Here is a 25,893-nt window from a genome sequence, read left to right on the forward strand (position 1 = left end):
AAGGTAGAATTTAATCCCTCTAAAGCTAAAATGGTTAAATGAAGAGCTTGAGTTTGTTTTCAAACACGCCATTTGATGAGTCTGGATAGAGAGCTGAATCTGTCTGTGGTTAGCAGGCAGCCACGTGTAAACAGTTTCCAGATGGCAATTCAGAAGAAGATGCTAGCATCCTGCCCTTTACCTTCTACTCTCCCAGGAACCCACCAATCAACTCTTTGGCAGGCTGCAAGGAGGTGCTGTCAGGCTGGGCCAGTGCTTTCTGGGCTGGCTCTGGCCGTGTAGCCACAGGGCACAACCAAGATAGTACTATAGAAGTGTAGAATATTCACTTATTTATTTATATTTTACATTTCTGAACTCGCCTCCCTCAAGAGGGAACACCCAGAGGTATTATCATACAGTACAAATATAATCTCTTCTTCCACACAATGGGCTAGGGAAGGCTGTGTCACACATGTTTTTTATGTATTCATGGATGCTTACACACAAATCCTGGGAACCTTATAGGAGAATTAGTTTTGCAGGCAGGGTGTGAAGAATGGAGAACTGATGATGAAGCATCGGCTGAATAGGTTTATGGCTGCTCCCACATCATTTGGGATTCTTCTCAAGACCATGATCTAACAACGCTAAACGTTAAGAGGATGACATTGGAAACCTGGCTCTGGAGTTTGTAGGGCTTTCTATGAAGTCAGTAAACATGAAACAAAATAAGAGAGAGTTGGAGTTGCTATGCAGCTGTTTGGGAACCCTGGCTCTGGCTGCAGTCTTTTGCTCACGCTCTTACACAAGGCACAAAAACTTGAAGATGTCTGTTTCAGAATCAATTTGGCTCCATGAAAAAAAAATCTACTGTAAGTTCATAAAGCAGAGACTGTTCTGCCTGCCAAGCATCCACAATATAATAATGTTGTCCTGTTTTCCATAGGTTATGCCGCACTTCAAATAAACTTGCAAACATACCAGAAGGAAGATGCCTGGATGCGGTTCACATCTTATGGAATGGAAGAAATAACTTCGTTGTTCTGAGAAAGAACACAAATTATGAACTCAGCACTCCCTTTTCAAATATCCAGAGATATGTGGCTGACTTTTCCCAAAATATATCTTAGAAAATAAGTGCCATTTCCTCTCTTCATAAGCTCTGTAATAGAATAAAATGCCCTGAGAAACTCTCTTACGCAACAACCAAAGCCTGCATTAGGAAGACAGAATATTCTGCTTAGAATCGTGTACCAAGTTATCTAGGGCAGTTTTCATACTGGAAAGGGGAAGGAAAAGATGGAAGAAGTGATTAAGGAATCTTCAAACTCTGAACTATCAACTCTCCCCATCTTATCCCTGGGACAACAAACCAGATTGAACTTCCTTCTTCCCCTAAGACACGAGCCATCGCTTCACTGAGCTGCTTCAGCATAAAGCTCCTTCAGGGTTTGCTATATTTTTGTCTTTCCTCTCAGGAAAGTTGCTATTCTGTCATAGACCTGGGAGCAGCAAAGAGCCAGTTTGGTCTAGTAGTGAAGGCACTAGGTTATAAACCAGGAGACTCTTAGTTCTAATCCTGCTTTAGGCATGAAAACTGGCTGGGTATTTTAGGCAGACTACTCTTTCTCAGCTTAACTCACCCCACAGTGGTGTTGTGGGGAAAATGGAAGGAGGCAGGTGTATTAGGTATGTTCAGTGCCTTGAGTTATTTATAAAAATAAGTAGGATCGTTTTAAAAAAGTAGTCTCAACAAGAGTGTTGTAACTTGCTTGGAATATTTTGAGAGAATAATTTTCAGCTGAGCTGGCTTCACAGTATTTTTACTCGGACTGGCAAGTAAAATCTTAAAGATCTTAATTCTCAATGCCTTCCCAGCTTCTGCCTTTGAGGGCAGATCAAAGCTAGATCAGCTACAATTGTCTCCACCACTCAAATGATCTTAAGAATGATCAACTGCAGCCACTAGTGGACCAAAGAGACTGTTCTGTGGCAGAAATGGGAAGGGCTTTTTCTTCCAGAAGTGCCACCCCACACAATCATCTATCTGGTGGGAAGCCTGGCCCTCGGGGCAGATTCAGCTTTCCACCCTAACTGTACTTGGATGTCTTCATTGTATTGCATGTGGTTTGGCTCTCTGCAGTCTCCAAGCCTGGCTCTAAAATAATTAATACATGTGAGGGAAATATCTGACAATCAGTCTCCTTTTGGACCCTCAAAACAGAGGACTGTGACATACAGTAGGGCACAAACTGAAGTAATGAAAGATGACAGCTACATTTTCTTGGGTTCAGTTCAACCCCACCAATCTTTTAACTTCCCAATATACAGGAGCTGCAAGTTCTCTGGCTTTTTCTGCTCCAGATGACAGAACCTCTTCCAGGTAAGATTTGTCTTCTTTTAGTCTCTTAAACTCATTCCTAACCGGTGCAAGTTTTTCGATAACCACTTCAGCCACCACTGCTTTGTAATGGGCCGTATCCAGGCCAATGCTCTGCTGTATCACTTCCTCTGTGCTGAGTCCTGTTGCAGCAGAGTGAATAGCCACAAGATTGGAGACTCCCAGCCGGCGTTCGGGATCGTAGGTCACTTCAGAGGTAAAGTCTGTGACAGCCTTGCGAAATTTCAGCTTTATCTCCTCAGGACTATCAGTGATACACACTGTGGCTAATTTATGAGGGTCTGATTTTGACATCTTCGATGTGGGATCTCTGAGGGACTTCACTTTTTTTGATGAGGCTATAATTAAAAGAAAATAGGAAATTACAACCTGTACATAATATAGGAAAAGAGCTATGTTAGTCTACTATAGCCCAAAAATCAGAGTCTGGTAGCATCTCTTAAAAACTCACCAATTTTTATTTTAAGTCATAAGCTTTTGTGAGCTGCAACTCACTTCGTCAGATGCAGAGTGACTTGGTGGACGCGAAAGGCAGAGTACCAAGCTACTCTCTTGATCTGACAGGCAGCCTTTCATATAGCTTTTGTGGCCTTACACATATTTTCCCAGTTGGAATGATGACATATGTTTGTTTCAGATTCATCGTTGAATTTTCTTTTGATAGCTGCCCAATCCTCCTCCCAACCAAAACATATTGATATTATTCACCCAGCGGCTCCTTGTGCTTTTCGCTATTCTTCTTACTCACTTAAAAGGGCTTCGGGTACTGGAAAGAACTCCCCATACTTCCTATTGAAGTGGCGGGCTGTATCTTGAGTCAGCTCCAAGTGGAGGATTTGATCTTCCCCAACAGGAACATGCGTTGACCTTTCAAATGAGAAAAAAAAAACCTGTGCCATCTCATCTGCTTATTTCAAACTCCTTCAGAAAACTGAAGAATGAGTGCTAAATAGAACAATTAGATTTGCTGGTAGTTTACAGAAGCTGGAGCAGAAGGAAATTTTATTTTGCTCTCCTTCCAAGCTGTCAGCGGTATACGCTCCATAAGATCTGCTACAGAGCAATTTCCACTTCATAAGGTGGAGGGCAGGTTATCTGCTCCATGGCTGATATCATTTTGTTGGAGGGAGTTGGATGCCCTCAGTAACTCAGCTGTACCTTTTCTCTGATACATTACATTACAGGCATTCCATCTGCAAATAGGGATGCTGTCATTCTTACTTGTAGAGAAGAATATCTGCCGCTTGAAGGACAGGATAGGTGAAGAGCCCAACTGTTCCTCCACTGGTCTGATTGGCCTTCTTAAGCTAGTGGTAGAAAAATAATACAACATTGATTAATCTCTTTATTATTTGATCTTGAATAAAGTAGTAATACTTAGCCCAGGTTGTTTTTCCATAAACTGAGAATTTATTTGTTTATAGATTAGTAGGTCATATACATGATTTATAATAATATTGTTCAAAATCAGAAAGTCACTTAAGCAAATTCTTTAAAGTAAAAGAGCAGCCTACAGAAAGTGCAATTTAAAAAATCTGGAGCATAGACGATTCAAATATTCAGTGATCTCAGCCAGATCATCAAGGATTCCCACTTCTTCTTTATGTTTATGCACAGGCAGAAAAATGGGCTACTGCAGAGAAGAATAGGCTATTGAGGTGATGGAGAAGAACCTTCCTGGATAGCTCACCTCTGTCTTCTCAATGGAACCTTACCTTCCACTGGGGAAAATGTTCCAGACGTGGGATGCCTATCAAACAGCCTAAGACCCAGCTAAGCTGAGCATGTTCAGGCACCTGAAACAAACGAAATACGAAATAAGTACATTGTGTTTTTTTATAAAAACTCAACACCAATTGGAAGATACCCTCCCAAATAAATATATATATTTCATGTATTGGGTTATTTTAGCTCCCAAAAATATATTCTAGACTCAGCTTGCTGATCTGTGTTAATTATAACTTGCCCTACTTGTATATCACACCAAAAATAGTAAAGATAATTTTTGACTTTAAATACCGTATTTTTCGCACTGTAAGATGCACTTCCCCCGTCCCCCAAATGGGTGGAAATGTCTGTGGGTCTTATAGAGCAAATATTGTGGTGGGGGAGGGGGGAGTTGGTGCAGCGGCGGCGTTCACTGCTGCTGCCATTCATCTTTGGTGGGGAACGCTGGAGCCTTCGCTGCAAAGCACCTGATCAACGATTGGATTGGCCTCCCGATTAGCTGTTCTAGGCAGCAGGGATTGCTGCTGCTGCTCGCTGCCACTGATCACCACCAATCGCCGCTGTCTAATGGCAGGCGAACCCCACTGCCTAGAACAGCTGATTGGCAGTATTCTGGGAGGCCAATCCAACCATTGATCAGCTGCTCGGCAGCAAAAACTGCACTGTTGCCTGGCAGTGGCAGCTCAGCTAAATTGACTGGTGGTGGTTGCAACGGAGCAGAGCCCTGACGAGCCACGTGCTGGGGCTGGGATAACGTGCTGAAGCTCACCGGGCTGTTTGCTGTTTGCTGCAAGGACGCTAGCCAGATGAATACTGGATGGATGCTGGGAGGCAGAGGCAGATTTTTTATTCTTCTTTCCTCCTTTAAAGCTAATGTTTGTCTTACGGTCCAGTGCATCTTCTAGTGTGAAAAATACGGTAATTCATTTAGATTTAGATTTTATTATAATACCTAACCCATTAATAAAAAATCAAAATGTTGAGTGCAAGGGCCTTTGAGGTACCATCCTAAAGGCCATAGGATTATGTCCTCCAAGGTTGGAGAAAGAACTCCCAATTCTGAAGGGCAAAGCTAAGATAGGAATTCCAATCCCATCATTCTCCAAGGCTGACTATGAAAGGTAACCGGGCAAAGTGCAGATGAGAAGCCAGTTTAGGCTGTTGGATCCTAAACTATTCTGGCTGTCTCCTACTCCACTCGAATAAGGAGACATTTAGAGCAAGCCTGGAGCTTAAAAGCATTTCCCAATGTGTACTTAGACTGGTCCTTGACCTTGATATACAAAGAGAGAAAATTAATAGTTAATATCTTTCTACAATGTATCTCTCCTCTTATCAGAAATCACCCAGTTTAGTCTCATATCCAAACAGCAGAATCAAGGGGAAATTTGTATACTTAGTGTACTTATCAGTATCCTTATTCTTCTGTACATTTTTCCTATAGCATAGCTGAAAATATGTAGAAATATTATAAAATGTTATAAATTCCGCTATAATTTACCCATCTGAATTTGTCAAAGATCATCCAAAATTGCATTCTCTACTGATCCCTAGAGCTCTAAGTATGAATGACCTAGATCTGATTTGTAAAGTGTATTTCTATTTAATATACTCTCTTTCTCATATTCATTTCATTCTGCTATTCGCAATATTTCAATTTTATTTGGTCCAAACATGGAGACAGTTGATTTTCTGAAATAATAACAACAAACAACAACAGCAATAACCAACTACCCTTTGCATAAAACTAGTTTTGAGAATGTTTCTTGATTATTTGCTTCGAGGACAGATAATCTTAGCCTTTTTCTTTTCTGGTCAATGTTATTTGATCAGTGTCTTCCCTTTATCTTTGGATTCTGACTGTAAATTCTTATATATTCTGATAAATTTTGTTTTCTGTGGGTTACTGTTAATCTAATCTACCTTGGACAGTTTTCTAAGAAACTACATTTTTCAAATAAACTGATTGTTGTATTAATGTTGAATGATTTCACATATGTATCCCTCTGGCAACTTTTACAGATTTTTTTCCTTTTTAACTCAGCCAATAAGATTCAAATAGCCAAATAGCAGTTCCAGATCACTCCGATCCAAACTACCAAAAATCTATGGATAATAGAAACAACGAAACAGTTAAATCAAAGCTCTGATTATTGGCAATAGATTGCCTGACTTTATTCAAAAGACAGTTATTAATGGCCAGAAAAATAGTATTAGCTAGTGGCAGCAAATTAAAATGAAATTCTACAGCTCTGTTTTTGGAACGTGAACCATATTTGAATCCATTTGAATCTGCAATCAAAAGCAGGAGCTCAAACAGTAGCTCTGTGGAACCGTGTGCAGAATCTGTCATTCTCTGTTCAAGAGTATATTTGGTTCTGTCTTATGTCAGTAAAGAACTATTAATTCTGAAATAGAAAAAAATCTGGCACATTAATTCTAAGAAAGAGAACCATTTCATTTCTTGTAAAAACCACTGAATGAGCAAAGAATATTAATATCCAATAAAGATGCAATCTGATTTATCCATATAATCTACTAAACATATTTTAGCTAGGTTGTTGTTAGAATGTTTTTGTTGAAGGTTTTGCCTCCCACTGGTTCTTTTCTCTCTTCTCTTCTGTGACAGTGTTAATTTGAAATCAAATATTCCGAAAGGTTCTCTTCTGATATATTCTAGTTCTCTTTCGATGTTTGCTATTTCTCTTTGGAGAGTCTTAATTCTTTTAACTATTGAAGCTGGTCCTGGGTTTTTGTTTTGTTTTGATGAAGCTGTTGGAATGCCACATTAGGGACTAGACTTATTACTGTTGGAACTATCTCTGCTTTCTTTTGCCAAAGTCATTCTGCTTCTCTTTGCAAGTCTTTGTATTTTGAGATATTCTCCAGTTCTTTCTCTTCTATCATGCTGTCTCCGAGTATTGTCATGACCACTATCCAAACTTTTTTTTTCTTTCTTCTTCTTCTTCTTCTTCTTAAATAAACATTAGGACCCATTAAAATTTTGATATGTCCCAAATCAAAAAGCCTCCTTTTGACAGGTCCCAAATTAAAAAAGCCCCTCATAAAGACAGAGAGTTTGGAAAACTTTTTCATGCAAGATGTCTCTTTCACACAAGCTTCTGCCTTGATTTGCCAAATTGCATACCTTGGGGCATTTCAATTGTGGCACTGAAAAAAAACAACACAGGGAGCCTTGCGTGTGTAGAGGCAGTCGATGAACACCAGATATAAGATCAGCAGTTTCTGTGGCCACTTGGGTCATCCTCCTGCTGGTAAGGACAAACTAAAGCCAGAACAATAAAATTCACCCCAATGCAGGTATTTTGCAAATTATTTCATTGGCACAAAACATTCCTGTTCATTCTGTACCTATTTACTTTGGGCAGAACTCTACCATTAAATCAATGTTCATAAGGATCATATGCTTTGAGGGAGGGAAGGGGCAGAAAATAAGCAAATGAAAATATCACTACGTTACTTAAATGCAAGATTGCAACTGAGAAGCATGCTCACAGTCTTCAATATAATTTCCAAGTTCCACACATAGAGGAAAAATACCGTGTTGCACTTAGCTTGTGTTCATACATCGCATTAAATCATGTAGTTTATTTGGTTCTGGCTTATCGTATTATATAACTAATGGTTTATGGCCCCATGTGTTATGTAAACTGAATCCACTTGCAGCCTATTCAACAAATCTTGGTTGTAGCAATCACAATTTAGCACAGAATGGGTTTCAGTTTTAAGCTTCTCACCCTCCATGTGTCTGTTCTCTTCACACGCTCGAGGTTCTCATTCCTTGAACTCTGCCTGAATGGTGCAGAACTTCCCCTTTACAAATGTTACTCCAGAGTTCATAAACAATGCAAAATTATTTTAAATTCTCCCTCCTGCCTTTGCTGCGGTTATTGTCAGCACCAATTCCTTTCTCTCCAGATCCCAGAGATGCTAATGCTATACTAAAGCTACAACCAGCAGACTCTTCCTATTTCTTCTTTGGACCATTGCAATTTAACAGCAGAATGGAACTCCTTTCTCTTCCTTCCAAACCAGTAAAAACTCAGCCTTGCAATACCTTTTTTCTTCTATTCACACTTTCCCACATAAGTCTCTAATGTAGAGCAGGGCTATAAAGGAAACAAGATGAAGACTCTGAGGCATAGCTATCTGCTCTTTCATTCCAAAGATTGTAATGGCCAAAATGTTTATTCTTTGTAGGTGAGCCCGGAAGCAGCTCTCCTAAAAGGCTGATAATCTTTCCTATCCATTGTCCATCTGTACTATTCAAAATGAGTTTTGACTATTGATGTAGATATTGATGTAGATATGTGGGTAACAGCATAAAGTCACGTGCACACATATAAAGTATGATCTAGAAAAACCATGCAGAAACCTCCAGAGGAAGAGGCTGACCTGGGACTGCTGGAAAAGGAAGCATCTTTGTGGGTTTATGCCGCAGGCCAGGAGAACAGCAGTGATGTCTAGGATGCTTTCACGTAAAACAGCCGGCTCTCTCGGCATGGTGAGGGAGTGGAGGTCCACAATGCTGTATAATACAGAACTACATTCTTCTTGTAGCTTCACCCAGCTTGTGATGACACCAAAATAATTCCCCAGATGAGGAATCCCGGTTGGCTGAATTCCTGAGAAAATTCTTTTCAGACCTTTGTTCTGTAAGAAAACCATAATCATAGGTTTAGTTATAAGTAAATTATCACTGGCAGCTCACATATAGTTCATGCAGGTATGCCCTTCTTCCCATAAAGCTCAGATGAATCCAACAAGTTTGGGGAGCAGCACAACTAAGGTCAGAATGGCTGCTCATTAAATACCACTTTATACTAAAAGGTGGCGCAGTGGTTAGAATGCAGTATTGCAGTCTAACTCTGCCCACTGCCAGGAGTTTGATCCTGACGGGGCTCAAGCCTTCCATATTTTCGATGTTGGTAAAATGAGGACCCAGCTTGTTGAGGACCTAACAAAATAAACAAAATTCATACAATAATTAATCCAAATATTGTCTAGTCACTGCTTTCATTTTGATCTGAAAGAAAGGTGATAGAAGAGCAAATCTACATTTTTTCCCTATTCAGTTTCTTTTCTTTATATTAAGGTTGCCTAATTATAGAGGCAATTTTTTTTTGCTGTTCTGTGTATTATGAAAGACAATAACACTGTGGTATAAAGTAACAATGGAAACATTTTAAGAGAAAATGAAAATGAAGTTATGTACTAGCACTCTGCATTTTTCTTTAGTGACGGAATGGAGTGAAAAATAGATGAGACTGGGAACAAAATTTCAAGCCCCAATTGTAAAATATGTAGTCACGCATTTATTGTAGCATCATCCTATCAACTTCTAGTTGATTTCAGTTTCTTTTTCCACAACCGTCTCATTCTCCGGTTGCCTGGATGTCTTTTAAGCACTATTCATCCACTGATTCCTTTGAGAGAAAAACATGTTTGTGGATACAAAATGGAAAGCCTAAAATATGATTGGATTATTCAGCAAACTTCGAAAAAGAACCTGGGCTGTAACATGGTATTAGGCTATTTAAGGAATCAGTTGAAATCATCAATCATCAGTAAGGTCTGACAGTTCCATCTCTCAAGAGTCAAGCTACTTCCTGGGTGGTCGCTTTAACTTAACTTTCCATATTAAATGATGAAGCAAATTTAACATTCACATTAAATTATCACTTCTGCTGAAAAAGTTATTTAATGCTGAAAAGTACACAGTGAAGACTAGAAATGCACTATAAGCTAAAAAGGGCTCTTGCTTCCTGGTGCCAAGCTCACCACTTCCAGTAGTAATAGAATTTTTAAAAACCTCACATTCTTTTAGGATATAGGTTTGCTCTTAAAAAAACTCCAGGGATTCCATTCATCCAGAAGAATTTGTTTTTACTTCCTTTTTTCTTTCTAACCCATGCCATATCATAAGGTACTTTTGAAACTCAGCTCTGTTTCAAAATTTATGTGGCACAGTGAAGTGTTGTTGGAGACCCCATAACTAAATAAAAGGCCCATGTTTTTCATTTTTTAAAAAAAATCAATCCAAGGTATGTTAATAAATAAAAATTGTAATAAAAGTCATTCAGAGGTACCAGAGCAGGGAAGGCCCCTCTCCAAGATAGACTAGATAGCTAGGTGAAATAGCATTGTGTACGTGGATTAATATCAACCTCAGAAGAGGTCTCCTTCAATTCATGTCCTCCTTTTTTAAAAAAAAAATAAAAAAGAAAAGTCACTTCTGTGTTTTAACAGAAACCTGAACAGGCAGGCAGGGAAAGTGGTTCATTAAATATGTAGGATAGCCACACTGTAGCACATTTTTTAAAAAAATAAAAAAGATTAAGGATGGATCATATTACATGCAGAATTAAAAACCACATCTAATATACTGTGACCCATTATGGATACCTCAACAATGAAACATATTGATAATCTGGAGAGAGTTCAGAGAAAAACCACAATGATTAAACGCCTGGGAACAACTAAGTTCTGGGAGAAAAGATTAAAACAATTACATATGTAGGGCTTAGTTAAATTATGACATTTTAGGAAGCTTGGTTTATTCCCTTCCCAGTCTCTAAGGCTGACCAGTCTCTCAGCAATCCAGGCTGTCAGGATTTGATCTATTGCACTTCAAACATCCCATATACCTCCAAATCAACTGGAAATATTTTTATTTTAAATATTTTCCATGTGCCAGTATTTAAGGCTGGGAAGAGGTGAAAGTATTACTAGGACTTCTAATAATCCCATTTTCCTCCAAATTACAATAACTACCTCCCCTTAGCCCTTTCTCAGAGTTTGGAATCTAAGAAACTCAATTCACCTCTCCATTCAGTATCACCCAAGGACTATAGCAGACAACCCTGATAAGCATAAATGCCTTTAAGAGGCTATTCCCCATGTCCAAGACATATGCAAACATCTCTGCCCAGCTTGGAATTTTGGGTGGACGAAACTTATTAACATGAGAGAATTGCAAGCAAGGCTCCACGGCTGTATTTAAAACTATTTCAGAAAAAGAGAGAGGAGGAAGAAATTACTTTTGTTTTAAACTTAATTTGTTAATAAACCATGCCACTAAAAAAATCATGGTGAAACAGTTTTTTAGAAAAAGATTAAATGACACACCAAGCATAGTTTTATTTATGTTTATTCAGGAGTTCAGTTTCATTTGAGTTATATAGATTTGCAGATACAAAGGGCACCTGCAAGTCATCCAGTTGGAATGGACTTCAATAACAATCCAAGATGATATATTTCAAAATGGCTCTATTGTACTACCTCCTGAGGAACAAATTAGTTAAAAGCACTATGACTAGAATTTCAACAAAATTTACAGAAGAGGCATGTTTTAAATTCTAAAGATGATTAATACTGACTACAGAACAGTGAAGATACTCGCAAGGATATGGGCACAACAGGGTAATATTTGTTTCATATTCTGCCTTTGAAACAAAAGTTTAAGGCAGAATACAACATGATCTCTCATCTCATTTCTTCCAAGCAACAACCCCCCTCTCCTTTTGAGGTAGTAACCAAGGGAGCTTGTAAGGCTGAGACTAGACTTGAACGGGACGTCTCCCCATTCCTAGTCCGTTCGTAGTCCAATACCTTAATCTGATTCTCGATTACTGAAAAAGGAATGACATCTGCAGTTAAATAAATTGTCTGATACGATAGTAAAGCAACAAGAATGTATGAGTCTAATGTTTTTGATAAAATAAGTCAGGGGTGATGTTATCACAACTTTTTTCCCCTTCACTAAACTGGGGGTGGGGGGTGGCCAGTGTGTGATGCATCCAGCCCCCGGGCCGCGAGTCTGACGTCCCTGAATTAAGTGACGGGATGATGAAGTTTGCTCTTATGCTGTTTGTAACATTTCTTGAGCGGTATATAATTATTGTACGCTCTTTTTATTTTTTTATTCTTCATTAGTGAAGGATTCAGGCAGCACTTTAGTTCACTGAGAGCAATAAAGGAGAATTCTTGAAACCGTGGTACTAAAGCCATACCTAGTTGATTGGTCTTCTATAAGCATTGTTCACTGTTTATCCACCCAGCAAGAGTCAGAAGGCAGCCTAGCAGGGAGTTCAGCCTGGTGTCATGAAATCATGGAGCTGGAATGTGCTTCACTAAAATGTTGAGGTCAGGCATCAGAGCTGTATACTCAAAAGATTTGGAGTCAGTAAAGGATTAGAGAGAGAGAGAGAAAGTGAGGAACTCCCTTTGGAAGGAAACATAAACTGCAAGAAATGCAAATTCAGACTAGAGCCATTTTTACATGGGAAAATGTCTGAATCCATTTTAGATTCTGAGCAGAGTTGCTTGGACCTTTGGTACAGAGTGGAGAGACAAAGAGTCAGAGGTTGTATGGATTTGCAAAAGATTAATTACTGTTCCAGCAGTTTTATATCGATACCTTTCACTGTATCTCTTCATAACTTCCACAATGTTTTTATCTGGTAGATACATTGTTTTTTTTTTCTTTATTCTTTTCACCTCTTTTTCCAAGTTCAACTCCATTTAACCTTCACTTTCCTAGTCCTCTCTTGACCTATTCACTGTGCCTTTATGGATTTGTTTTGCAATTCAGTCCTCCTTCATTGTCTCCATATGACCAAATCATCTCAACCTACTTTTTCCATATTGACCCATTCATTCCTGACACTTTACAGTATATTCTTAATGTACCACACTCATTTCCTAAGTAATGCATTCAATTTATATTTATGTTTCTCCTGACATATCCAAATCTCATTTCCATATAACATTATAACATTTTTATAGTAATAAAATATTATTTTGACAGTCTTACAATAGATCACCATATCGTCCACAACTTTTCTATCAGCACCTGTGTAGCTTAAAAAAATGTCTCCATCCATTTTTCAATGTGTATTTTACTTTCTACCAAGAATACAAAATACTTAACTTGTAATCATTCCCTCCATTTTCCCCATAAAACCCAATTATTTTACTATTGATATATTGCTACACTTTTAGATCTATGTTCCTTGTAATTGCCAATCATTTGGATTCTCAGCCAAAACAGAGAATTTTGTACATGCCCAAAAACAACACCCCCTCTAACATCACTGTAAGCATTCCATATACATTAAATTCACAAATAAATGAATTAATGAAGTAAATGAACATAAGGAGACATTACAGTCTTGCCTTAGTTTCTATTCAGTGTTGACCATTTCCTAAGCATGTCAATTATTCTTGTGTACACGTTTTTTCTTTTATCATATTCAGCAACCGACTTTTACCTCCATATTCACTACAAATATTCCATACTTTAGTCTTATATACACTTTATATTCTTTGTCCAAATGAACAAACATACCATAACATATTTTCACTTACGATTTGCTGAAGGACAAAAATCTAATCTACATTTCCCAAATTTTTACCCTATTTTCTTGTTCCCCTGGACTCCAACATACATTATTTAAATTCTTTGACATGTCCACCACATTCAAATCATAATAGCCTTTCTATTAATTAAATAATTCTAAAAACACTTACTGAAATTATGGTGTAATTATTATGTAAATGCTTTGTCTGCTAGGGGTTACAATATGAAGAAGTATACCCACCACCCAGAGTTCCTCTATGAGGGAGATGGTGGTCTCTAAATATGATATATAAATAAAGAACTAAGCATTACTGTGTCTGTTCATCCCTCCATCCCATCCCATCCCATCCCATCCCATCCCATCCCTCACTATCTAGCTGTCTGTCTGTCTGTGTCTGTCTATCTTTATAGCCACCTATTTCAACAAGGAACTCTAAACAACAAATATTAATAGAAATAAAAACAACTATTAAAAATATATAGCAGCCAAAAAAAGTATCACAACCAACAATCCCTAACCCAGGCAGGAGATAGGCTCCTTCACACACTTGGAGACCCAAGCTTTGGCCTAGACCCATGTACATGGGGCCTTTCCTTTGAAAAGCACTAATCAAAATTCTCTATGCCAGCACAATTGGCTTGCATTTTGGAATGTTATGCACCCATAATGTGTGCCTGTGGAACAGAGCAGGTGAAGAAAGCTAATTCTAAATACAGGTGGTGTGTGCTTATGCATGAATGCATGGGAGTGAGGGACAACACAGGAAGAACTGAGCGAATCACTGCTGACATCTGTGACAAAGAAGATTGATGGTTTCCCTCTCTAGTTTTCCCCACTGTGAAGGCATACAGGGGGTGGGGAAAGGGATGAAGAAGCCGCTATGAAGCTGCTCTGCTGGCAGTACAGCAAACTGTTTCTCTTAGACCATTTGAACACTGATTAATGAGGGAGAAGCAGCAGCCCAGGAAACAGAAAAATCATGCTTAGACTAGACTACTCTCTTATTTGTCCTTAACTGTAATTGGAATCACAGAATTCCATATGGTTTTAGTGGTTTCCTGGATATGAATTTAAGCCAATAAAGCAAAGGCAAATCATGAGGGCAAACAAGATGTCGGGAACTGTCTTATCTTTAAATAAAGTTATATATTTTTCAAATGGTACCAAATTGCACATATTTTCCAAATCATGCTTCAAGATAACAACCAGGCTATTAATGCAATAATAACAATTTCAACTAAATACTATGAAAAAATCCACTTATTTATCTGAGAGTAAGCTGACATTCTTTTCTGGCTGGCAAAAAACCTTTGCCTGGTCATTTTTGTTTCCTTTCATTCCTGAAAAAGGAAAATTTCCTAAATAAATTATCTAAAGAATGAAAAATAACAATTGAGCTTTTTATTTGTAAATTATAATGTAATCTATCCAGAAACAAATATTTTTCTTGGGAGAAAATAAAAAACATTTAGAAAATCAAAAATATATAATTTGTTCAACATTACTACACATAAATAAATAAATAAATATAAACTAAATAGGCATAGAAAAGTGAAGTAATTTATGGTTTTTACTCCACTGTTTGAAGAATACTTTAATACATTAAATGAAAGTTCCTCAACAGAGCCCATAGAGTGGAACATGCAGTAGTTAGAAACCTTTCAGTTACAAAAATTTTATTTCTTGAACATAATTAAAAATGTAATGCTGTTTTTTCTTAAACGTAGTAAAGGTGTATGCATATTAAAGATAGTAATTTGTATAATATAAGATTTAATTTTAGTTAACTTCACATAAAAATATTTCTACGACTACATTGTTACAAACTAGAAACTGAAAGCAAACAAAAGTCCAGAAATTTAGGATCAGTTTATCCAATATCTTTACCCATAGTCTCAATCTAATCTCTGCCATATAATTATGAATGTGACATGTAAATCAAGAATGATTTAGCAAGTGACTAACTGAAGTTTAAATAATGTGCCTTTTCACCAAGAGACCTACATTTATATGGATAGAAATATACCTTATCATAAAACATTGTTATTTTCCACAATAATCTCAATACAGAGGTTTCCATCTTGAACTGCAACTATTACCAACAATGAAGGCTTCAACAGAAACTATACCCTGAACTCCATCTGAGTGGTGCTAATTAGTCAAAGAAAGTAAAAATGAAAAGTACTGACAATACAGGCATGAGTTTATTGGAGTCATTATCTCTGGTCTCAATCTCATATCCTCCTGTCCCAGGACCAAGGATTTGGGGTTTTTTTTTTTACTCCACGTCCTCATGGCATTATTTTTTGGTTTCATCTCCAGCCAAAAACTGAGGCAGTTAAAAACTAACTTGCTGGGTCAATGCAGAGTGTATTTTAACAAATGAACAGGCAGGTTTTAGAGCTGGACACTCTATCTTTGATCACACCTTAATTCTGCAACATCTAACCCAAAGTATTCAATCAAGCCAGGTTCAAAAGAACTCCAGAATAAAGTTTCATGGCAGCAGGTGAGGCATGTATCAACTAAAATCCAACTTGAAGAGGAATCAGAGATGTATTTCGGTTTCTTTTTTCTCCAATTTATATACCAAACTGCTTGTGATAAAAATAATTTGGATCGACATCCCCCAAATTTAGCCAAAAAGTCTGCTATAACACACACTGCTAGAGAGAGAGAGAGGTTTCCTGAGGATGAGCTCCAGCATAAGTCTAAAAGGTCAGAAGTCTAAACCTCTGGTACTGGTGACTGACCCAGATTGGATCCTGTAACATTATCCTGGGACATGTATATTCACCTTCATTCGTCACAATATAGTGAGTGCTTTCAGATAGTGCTGCAGACCCTGATTGTTTTGAGGAAGCACTTAAGAACATAGAATAAAGAATAATATGGTCAGAAGTGACCTTGGAGGTCCTCTAATCCTCCTGCTCGAGCAGGAGACCTTATATCTTGCAAGCTCTTTTTGAAAACCTTCAGCGATGGAGCACTCACTTCTAACTTCTGGAGGTAAGCCATTCCACTGATTAAAAAAATAAATAAATTTTAATAAATTGAATAAATGATGACTTAAAATAATTACATTAAAATTAAGGTCTTAATTTTTAAAATGTGACCTAGACTGCATGCCTGATGGCTAAAAAAAAAATCTTTAAAAAATATTTGGGCATGGTTTTTCATTGTTTTTCCAATTATAGCACATACCAAAACTATAAAATCCATAAATGCCCTAAAATCAACTTTTCTAGAAGGGCACAGCTATCCCATCAGTGTTAAAATTTCATTTGACTAAGGCATACATGCAACTTTTGTTTGGTATTCAGCTGGGACCTTGTAGCTCCTTGGCCCCTCTGGAAAGGATTAAATCCAAATTCTTAAGAATTACTCCAAGTGACTCCATGTGTAACTAATGTGGCACTAAGGAGAAAATGTGTTTATTCTGATTAAAATAGAACTGGTGCATGGATTTGTATTACTATCCACTGGTTGAAGGTTTCCCCCCACCTCCAATCTCCAGGCTCTTTGTTCACTATGGATGATTATGAATCCACAGGGAAAAGAACATCCCTTCAAACACTATAGTGCTGGGTCACTCTGAGAGATAGATTGGCAGTCCAGAAATATGGAAAATAAACAAATAACGTTACATTTTGCCTTATGCCCTCTTAGAGGGAAGACTTTAAAATGTTACACTTATTTTATTTATTATTTATTATTTTATTATTTAGATTCTCCCGAAGGACTCAGGGCGGTGTACAGCCAGAATAAAAACAGTACAATATACAAATTAAGACAAAAGTTAAAATAACATATTCTATAAATGGCCGAAAATTTAAAACCATCAAATTTGACCCATAAAATTCATAAAAATACGCCAATTAAAATTATTAAATTTCAAAAAGTTTAAAAATTAAGCCAGTCCCGCTTGGATAAACCAAGTGTGTTTTCAATTCACGGCGAAAGGTCCGAAGGTCAGTAATTGACGCAAACCAGGGGGAAGTTCGTTCCAGAGGGTAGGTGCTCCGACAGAGAAGGCCCTTCCCCTGGGGGCCGCCAGCCGACATTGCTTGGCGGACGGCACCCTGAGAAGACCCTCTCTGTGTGAGCGTACGGGTCGGTGGGAGGCATAAGATAACAGCAGGCGGTCCCGTAAGTACCCGGGCCCTAAGCCATGGAGCGCTTTAAAGGTGGTAACCAACACCTTGAAGCACACCCGAAAGACCACAGGTAGCCAGTGCAGACTGCGCAGGAGCGGTGTTATACGGGAGCAACGTGTGGCTCCCTCAATCACCCGCGCAGCTGCATTCTGAACTAACTGAAGCCTCCGAGTGCACTTCAGGCGTAGCCCCATGTAGAGAGCATTGCAATAATCCAGACGAGAAGTGACAAGAGCGTGAGTGACCGTGCATAAGGCATCCCGGTCAAGGAAGGGGCGCAACTGGCGAACCAGGCGGACCTGGTAAAAAGCTCTCCTGGAGACGGCCGCCAAATGGTCTTCAAACGACAGCCGTCCATCCAGGAGAACGCCCAAGTTGCGCACCCTTTCTGTTGGGGCCAATGACTCGCCCCCAACAGTCAGTTGCGGTTGCAGCTGACTGTACCAGGGTGCTGGCATCCACAGCCACTCCGTCTTGGAGGGATTGAGCTTGAGTCTGTTTCTCCCCATCCAGACCCGTACGGCTTCCAGGCACTGGGATAGCACTTCGACAGCTTCGTTGGGGTGGCCCGGGGTGGAAAAGTATAGCTGCGTATCGTCAGCATACAGCTGGTAACTCACCCCAAAGCCACTGATGACCTCGCCCAATGGCTTCATATAGATGTTGAACAGGAGAGGCGAGAGAATCGACCCCTGTGGCACCCCACAAGTAAGGCACCTCGCAGTCGATCTCTGCCCTCCTGTCAACACCGTCTGCGACCGGTCAGAGAGATAGGAGAACCACCGATAAACGGTGCCTCCCACTCCCAAACTTTCCAACCGGTGCAGCAGGATACCATGGTCGATGGTATCAAAAGCCGCTGAGAGATCTAACAGGACCAGGGCAGAGGAACAACCCCTATCCCTGGCCCTCCATAACACCTCTGCTGATGCTCCCTTGAGGAAACAAAACAGTTTAACCAATCCTGCAGTGATACCTTTTTATACAATATGGTGCACTGAATTAATTTCTCCTTTTCCTAGCCATAGTTATATGGGATCGGATAAGAGATCACTAGATCCTTTTACTTGTCAGCTCAGCAAATATCTCCAGAACAACTGAGAAACAACGGACAAACTTACAATTGTTATTGGTGCAAGACAATTAATTGTTTAGCAGTCTTGATAGCAAACTTTTCCTAAGATGATTTGTATTTCCTTTTTCAATGCTCTTCACTTTTTTCCTGATTATTTTAATAAATATGATATCTTAGTTTTCCTTCCATATTTCATCTTCTTTGCATCAATTTAATTTAAACCATTCTAGTAATACATTAATTTTGTGATTTCATTTATTTTTAATCTGACTGTATTGAGCTGCATTTTATTGTACTATGCTTGAAAATGGTGTCTGACCATAAATAACTTTCCTAATCTCCATGCTTGGAGAAGGAATGTTCTACAACAATCTAATATCTCAGAGTTACATAATAGCAGCAAATTTTTGGCTTTTAGACCCCCACTTGTAAATTTTAACAAATAAGATGAAAATGGATGATTAATTAATGGAAATCATAAACTGGATTTAATTTTCTTTAAATAATCTGAAATCAAATTTAGAGTTTTTACTGGCCACAGATAAAACAATATTCTATTGTTGCTAACATAAAAGGCCAGCCCTGATCTTCCCAAAAAGTTGTGCACCATTATTTTATGTTAATTATTACAGAGTATTATTATTTACCCTATAATGCTCAGCAAATTCAAACTACAAAGCACTTTCTGCTGTTCCGTTTATTTGACAGAGATATCCACAGTATCCTTATAACAGGATAACAGGAGAAATATTTTATTTTTTTCTATATTATTTTTTGACTCTTACCATTCATAACTTATAAAGTTGACAAGTTCTGTGCAACCATAAGCAAAATCCTGATGGCCAAGTTGAGCCAATCAAGCTTGATACAATTTATGTTCAATTATAAATATATTTATATATTTATTTATTCTATTTATTTATATTTATTCCGTTTTACAAACTTTTGCTGATAATGCTTATTCTCTTAGCTTTCTAGAAAGCACAGTACATATTTTGATTTCAATGCAGACTTGCAGTTTTATTTCTCCATCTTTTAACTCTAAAGTTGTGGTCCTTATCATTTTCTGATACCATAGTTATTAATTTTACAGTCTCATGAAAGATTGTATCATTATTTCAAGCAGGGGTGAAATCTACTTACCTTCCTTACCGGCTTGGAAGTGCACGCACCGCGTGTGCACAGTTGCTTTGCTTGCGCACATCACATGCGTGCACAGACTTTCTGCGCATGCACAAAACCTTCTGCCATGCGTAAAACCTGCGTATGCACAGAAGGTAAAAAACACATTACTTCCTGGTTAAAACAGGAAGTAATGACACCCGGGTGGGTAGGCGGAGCTTTGCTCCACCATCGCTACTGGATCACAGAACTACCGGCCATGATCGCTACCAGATCGCGCAATCCGGTCCGATCCAGGAGCATTTCACCCCTGATTTCAAGGTATATCAAATCTTTCTGTCAGTAGAACATTCATAGCAGCTAATTACCATTAAAAAATCACAGTAGCACTTAAAATAGAATAAAAACACTAAATAAATGGCACTGTGCACTCAGATTACATGCAGTAACACGCAGGCAAAGATGCTTTAGCATTCAATCACAACTACAAGAATTAATTTTGTAAAGTGCTAGGCCGATCTATTTTTCTGGGGGACTAATTTATTTTAACATACCTGTACATAAGAAACTAGCATATCAGGAAGGGTAGCCTAAAATCTGTATGTGTGTAAATTCCAAACCCTAAAATTTATTTTTATTTATTAGCTACACTTACAATTTACTTTTATCCCTAGGAGTTCAGGGCTCTATATCAGGGGTCTCCAACCTTGGCAACTTTAAGCCTGGCGGACTTCAACTCCCAGAACCCTCCAGCCAGCAAAGCTGGGGAATTCTGGGAGTTGAAGTCCTCCAGGCTTAAAGTTGCCAAGGTTGGAAGACCCCTGCTCCATATAGTCCACTGTTTCCTTTGCACGGTCCGATATGCACGGCCCCAAGTTACCCAGTTAAGTATAGATATTTATTTATTTTATTTATTTATTTTGTCATAACAATATACATAAGCATCACACAAAAAGGTTATATAGTATATAAACATATATATGAGGAAGTATAAGGAAGTATAAGCATATATATATAAGAAAAAAAATAGGACAGGAACGGTAGGCATGTTTGTGCTCTTATGCACGCCCCTTATAATTATAATTATATATTTAATTATGCAATTAAAAAACCCTGAATTCTGTCGAGGTAAGTCCAACATGCTAAAGATACCCGACACTGGTTTCCATTTAACTTTGAAAAAGACCAGCAGCCGTATTACAACAGGAGAATTGCGGGGAGGAACTTGAATACGCGAAGGGGAAGGCAACACCCTAACGCGGTTGCCGTCCAGGCTCCAGAGCCGAATTAAACGATCCAGCGCTACGCTGTCCCCGCGTAACAGGGCGAGGCGACGAAACTCTGAATCAGAAGATCCTCCTCGTCCGAGGATCGAATCTCCCGCGTTCCTCCCGCCCAGACCCTCCGCTCTACCTGCACAAGCTGAAGAGTCCGAAGAGCAGAACTGGGCGCCGCCATGTTGGAAGAAGGGAGCGGTCACGTGATGCCGCGCATGCGCTACGATCAACGTCCTCTCCGCTCTGTCCCAACTTCTCGAATTTTTGCGTCTGACTTGGTGTGTCTCTGATGGTGCAAAAGTTGGAAGAGTTTTGAAAGGGTTTAATGTGCAACAACGAATGGATCATAATAAGCAATTCGACCCGCAGGAATTTTTTTCCGAAAAGTCTGTTTCCATTAAAGTTATCCTTGCGCGTTCTCCCTTTCCTTCTGCCGTCTCCTCCCCGCATTGGAGTCGTCCCCTGGTTCTCACGGCCGTCCTTTTCCCGTCTCTGCCTTGACCTTTATTACTACCCACCCACCACCTCTCCTTAAGGTACTTTGCGTTTAACTTCTGAAAATACCGAAGTTAAAAGAAGAGGAGATTGGCATCTCTCTTCGGTTTGTGGTTAAGAAACATTGGGAGAATCCAGGTTGGTAGAAGAGTGCTTTTCGACCTCAGCTATTTTAAGACAGGGGTCTCCAACCTTGGCAGCTTTAAGACTTGTGGACTTCAACCCCCAGCGTTCCTCAGCCAGCTTTGCTGGCTTTGAGGGTCGTGTAAGATGGACATTGTAATATTTGAAATATGGGTTTTGTGTTGCATTGGCAAACTAACATCTTCGATTCAGCTCACATCCATGTTATGTGGCTCTGCGATGGAAAAACTTAGATAGGTGGCTCAGTGGCTAAGATGCTGATCAGAAAGTTCGGCAGTTCGAATCCCTTGTATAGGTCCCCTGCGTGAGCAGGGGGTTGGACTAGATGACCTCCAAGGTCCCTTCCAACTCTCTTACTGTATTATTATTATAACTATGCTAGACTAGCATATGGATATTGCAAAAGCTAAATAGTATTAAATTGTTTGCAGTGGAATCCTGAGAATCCCCTTGAAAAGAGATCTATATTTTTGTGATATCTTTAAAGCAGACTTCAAGCCTGGATATCTAGATCTTAACTCTGAGTAGAAATGCCTTTGACAGTCTGAGATTAATATTCTAGTTTATTTTATTTTATTTATTTATTTGTCTTAACAGCATACATAAGCATAAACATGAAGCAACTATATAACATATAAGCATATATATGAGTATAAGCATGTAATAACTATATAAATTGGATATAATGAAAGGAAACAGTAGGACAGGAACAGTACGCATGTTTGTGCCCTTATAGACCTCTTAGGAATGCGGTGAGGTCAATAGTAGACAGTTTTTGGTTAAAGCTTTGGGGATTTTGAGAAGAGACCACAGAGTCAGGTAGTGTGTTCCAAGCGTTAACAACTCTGTTACAGAAGTCATATTTTCTGCAATCAAGATTGAAGCGGTTAACATTAAGTTTAAATCTATTGTTTGCTCTTGTATTGTTGTGATTGAAGCTGAAGTAATCTTCAACAGGAAGGACATTACAATAGATGATTCTATGAGTTAAACATAGGTCTTGTCGAAGGCGGCGAAGTTCTAAGTTTTCTAAATCCAAGATTTCAAGTCTGTGACATAAGGTATTTTGTTGTATTCAGAGGAGTGGAGAACTCTTCTTGTAAAATATTTCTGGACACGTTCAATTGTATTGATGTCTGAAATGTGGTATGGGTTCCAGACAGGCGAGCTGTATTCAAGAATTGGTCTAGCAAATGTTTTGTAAGCTCTAGTTAGTAGTGTAGTGTTTCTGGAGAAGAAGCTACGTAAGATTAGGTTTACAACTCTTAAAGCCTTTTTTGCGATGTAGTTGCAGTGGGCTTTGGCACTTAGGTCATTGGATATGAAGACTCCAAGGTCTTTGACAGGGTGGGGGTCATCTGTAAGATAATGTCCGTCGAGTTTGTATTTAGTGTTTAGATTTTTTTTTCCAATGTGTAAGACAGAGTATTTGCTGGTTGAGATTTGGAGTTGCCAGGTTTTAGACCATTCTGACACAAAGTCAAGGTCTTTTTGAAGGGTAGCTGTATTGTTGGTAGTGTTAAATAGTTTGACATCATCAGCGAAGAGAACACAATTACTTTTAATATGGTTGCAGAGATCATTAATGTATAATATGAAGAGTGTTGATCCAAGAACACTGCCTTGGGGAATGCCGCTATTGACAGGAACAGGATTTGATAGGGCACTGCCTATTTTGACCACTTGTTGTCTGTTTGACAGGAACGCTGTTACGCAATTGTGGAGGGGTCCGGAGATGCCGTAGGAAGTTTGTCGTGTACCACTGAGTCAAAAGCTTTACAGAAGTCTATGTAAATTGCATCTATTGTTTTGCCTTGATCAAGATTAGTTGTCCATATGTTTTTGCAGTGAAGAAGTTGTAAGTTACATGATAATTTTTTTCTGAAACCAAATTGTTTATTAGAGAGTAGATTGTTTGTTTTTAGGTGGAGGGTAATGTATTGGTTGATGATGGATTCCATAACTTTACAGGTAACGCAGCATAGAGAGATTGGTCTGTAATTTTCAACTAAGCTGGGATCTCCTTTTTTGAAGACAGGGATGACTGTGGCTAGTGACCAAAGTTTGGGAAGGGAACTGGTCGTGAAGGCTTTTTCAAAGATTATGCTTAGGATTCTGCTATATAAGTGGAAAGCTTTTTTAAGAAGTATGCACATAGTCCATCAGGTCCTATAGATAGGGATGGTTTTAAATTGCGAAGAGCTTTTTCAGCATTTTCTTCAGTGAAATCTATATGTGTTAGGTTGTTGTTGGTGCGGTTGGGAAATTTCGGGTTTGAGCCATTGCTGTTGACAAAGACTGAGCCGAAGAATGTGTTAAAGAGGTTTGCTTTAACTGTTTCGTCATTATTTTCTTTGCCGTTAGATTCTTTTAGTGGTAGGATGGATGTCGAGACATTAAGTTTGTTATTCACAAAATTATAAAAAGCACGATTGGAATTTGTGCACAGAAGGTCTTCTTCTTGCTTGATGTGGTAATTTGTGCATTCAATTTTTATTTGGTTGCATATATCTCTGTAGCGGTTTTTGAAATTTGCTACATGCCACTTTTTGTTTTTTCTCCAAAGGGATTTTTATTAAACAACAATGATGCATGCCAGTGTTACATCATATCTGGACTAAATGCAGTGCATTTGAAATAATACATTCTTCACACAAGAAGTGTGAAAAGATTAAACAAGAATGCTGAGATACCGGAAATGGCTCAAAGTGGGACAGGTAAACTGTAGACCACCTTCCAGTGATCATTCTTAGGACAGGAAATTCCATTCCACAAAAATCCTGTTTTCCTCTTCAATGGCTAGTCACATAACATAGTATAAGCTTTTCTTTTAAAGAGAGGTTTGCCTTTAAAAAGTGGGTTTTATCAGTCTCTGGTTTTAAATACCTTTTTCAGTTGTCGTCTCTTATTTTTCCACTATTTAGTGTTAAATGCAATGACTAAGCACTAGAACATGGGTCTGCAAACTTGGCTCTTTTAAGACTTGTGAACTTCAACTCCCAGAGTTCCTCAGCCAGCTGAGGAACTCTGGGAGTTGAAATCCACAAGTCTTAAAAGAGCCAAATTTGCAGCCCCCTGCACTAGAACAACCAAAGCCTTTGGGCTGCACATGTATCTTAAGGCAGCTGTACTAGCTCCAGTATGGTCTTTGGACTTGCTGAGTAGGATTGTAGACCATGTCGCCCAAAATCTCAAGATTGCCAAGATGGGAAAGATTGACTCAGTCAAAGACTTTTGGCTATTATTAGATTTGTCTTTTCTCCCACTCTTGAAACATTCACTATAAGGCTGAAATAAATTGCAAATCAGATTGCTTTTTTTTTCATCAAAAACTTGTTCTGTGTTATCTAATTATCCAACCTCAAGAAGAGTTCCATATATTTGGAAAACCTGGACAATATATTATAAGCATGGCTGCTCATCGTAAAGATAATAATTTATTGTTCCCCAAATGTCAGAAACGATTCTTACAGGGCTATGACCCTGTCTCCTATATAACTGAATACAGCTATCCCTGTGGGTCCTGGCTCCAGAACTGCTGGCTACAATAGAGAACATGAAAGATTAGAACAATTCACAATTCTGCTTGGCTGCTGAAGAGAGATTGGGGGTGTGGGTGGACTGTTTTTGACCATGATTATAAAATACAGAATGCTTAAGGAAATCCTGTCAAAATTTTATTATACAGTTATTGTCTGTGCTTTTCTCTCTCTCTTTCGTGTCTCCTCTGATCAGTCCCTCCTTTATATACCTTGGTGTGAGACACTTCGTGATTTTATATAATTTCTATCTGAGCCTAAAACAGCACAATCTGGCCAACATATGCCTTGTGCTCAACAGATGTTTACACTCCAAACTTAGTGCCTGAAATTCAAGCAGCGTGAGACAAAAGATGGCCAAATGTTAACCATCTCCTTACAGTACATCTATTTGCAGCCTTTCCAAATCTGCTCTTCCCTCACTTTCTTCCTTTACTATTTACCATTTTTTCCTTAATTTTTCCTTGTATATTCTTTATCTCAGCTGCATACTACAAAGGTTGGAGATAGATAATGGTTTTTAAGACAGCTGAAAGGGGAATGAAATAAGCAAGGCCATGGTGTACATCTTTTTGCTGTTGTTTTTTTTT

General features: G+C 38.7%; 1 protein-coding gene across 4 annotated transcripts; it reads right to left on the reverse strand.

The window, feature by feature from the left end:
* Nucleotides 1–315: 315 nt before the first annotated feature.
* On the reverse strand, nt 316–21,328 carry WARS2 (tryptophanyl tRNA synthetase 2, mitochondrial). 4 transcript variants are annotated; one of them, XM_058171033.1, is made up of 8 exons: nt 21,262–21,328; nt 19,870–19,986; nt 12,145–12,291; nt 8,528–8,785; nt 4,099–4,179; nt 3,605–3,690; nt 3,132–3,250; nt 316–2,721 (listed from the first exon to the last, which is right to left on the reverse strand). In XM_058171033.1, the coding sequence occupies exons 4-8, from the start codon at nt 8,633–8,635 to the stop codon at nt 2,273–2,275; spliced, it is 843 nt and encodes a 280-aa protein (XP_058027016.1). In that variant the 5' UTR covers nt 8,636–8,785; nt 12,145–12,291; nt 19,870–19,986; nt 21,262–21,328; the 3' UTR covers nt 316–2,272. The 4 variants fall into 4 exon arrangements, with proteins under 4 accessions (XP_058027016.1, XP_058027018.1, XP_058027017.1 ...); XM_058171035.1 differs by lacking the exon at nt 12,145–12,291; XM_058171034.1 differs by lacking the exon at nt 19,870–19,986 and having other exon boundaries at nt 21,262–21,305.
* Between the last annotated feature and the right edge of the window lie 4,565 nt (nt 21,329–25,893).

The sequence above is a fragment of the Ahaetulla prasina genome, chromosome 2, assembly GCF_028640845.1.
Source record: "Ahaetulla prasina isolate Xishuangbanna chromosome 2, ASM2864084v1, whole genome shotgun sequence".
Classification (NCBI taxonomy): domain Eukaryota; kingdom Metazoa; phylum Chordata; class Lepidosauria; order Squamata; family Colubridae; genus Ahaetulla; species Ahaetulla prasina.

What these genes read in the sequence shown, in the direction of transcription:
- WARS2 (XM_058171031.1), bottom strand. Translation starts at nt 21,306, where the DNA reads ATGGCGGCGCCCAGTTCTGCTCTTCGGACTCTTCAGCTTGTGCAG. An exon ending in GGACTCTTCAGCTTGTGCAG is followed by an intron (nt 8,786 to 21,261) that starts GTAGAGCGGAGG and finishes GTTTTCTTACAG; the next exon opens with AACAAAGGTCTGAAAAGAAT. An exon ending in AGTACCCGAAGCCCTTTTAA is followed by an intron (nt 2,722 to 3,131) that starts GTGAGTAAGAAG and finishes TTTTAATTATAG; the next exon opens with CCTCATCAAAAAAAGTGAAG.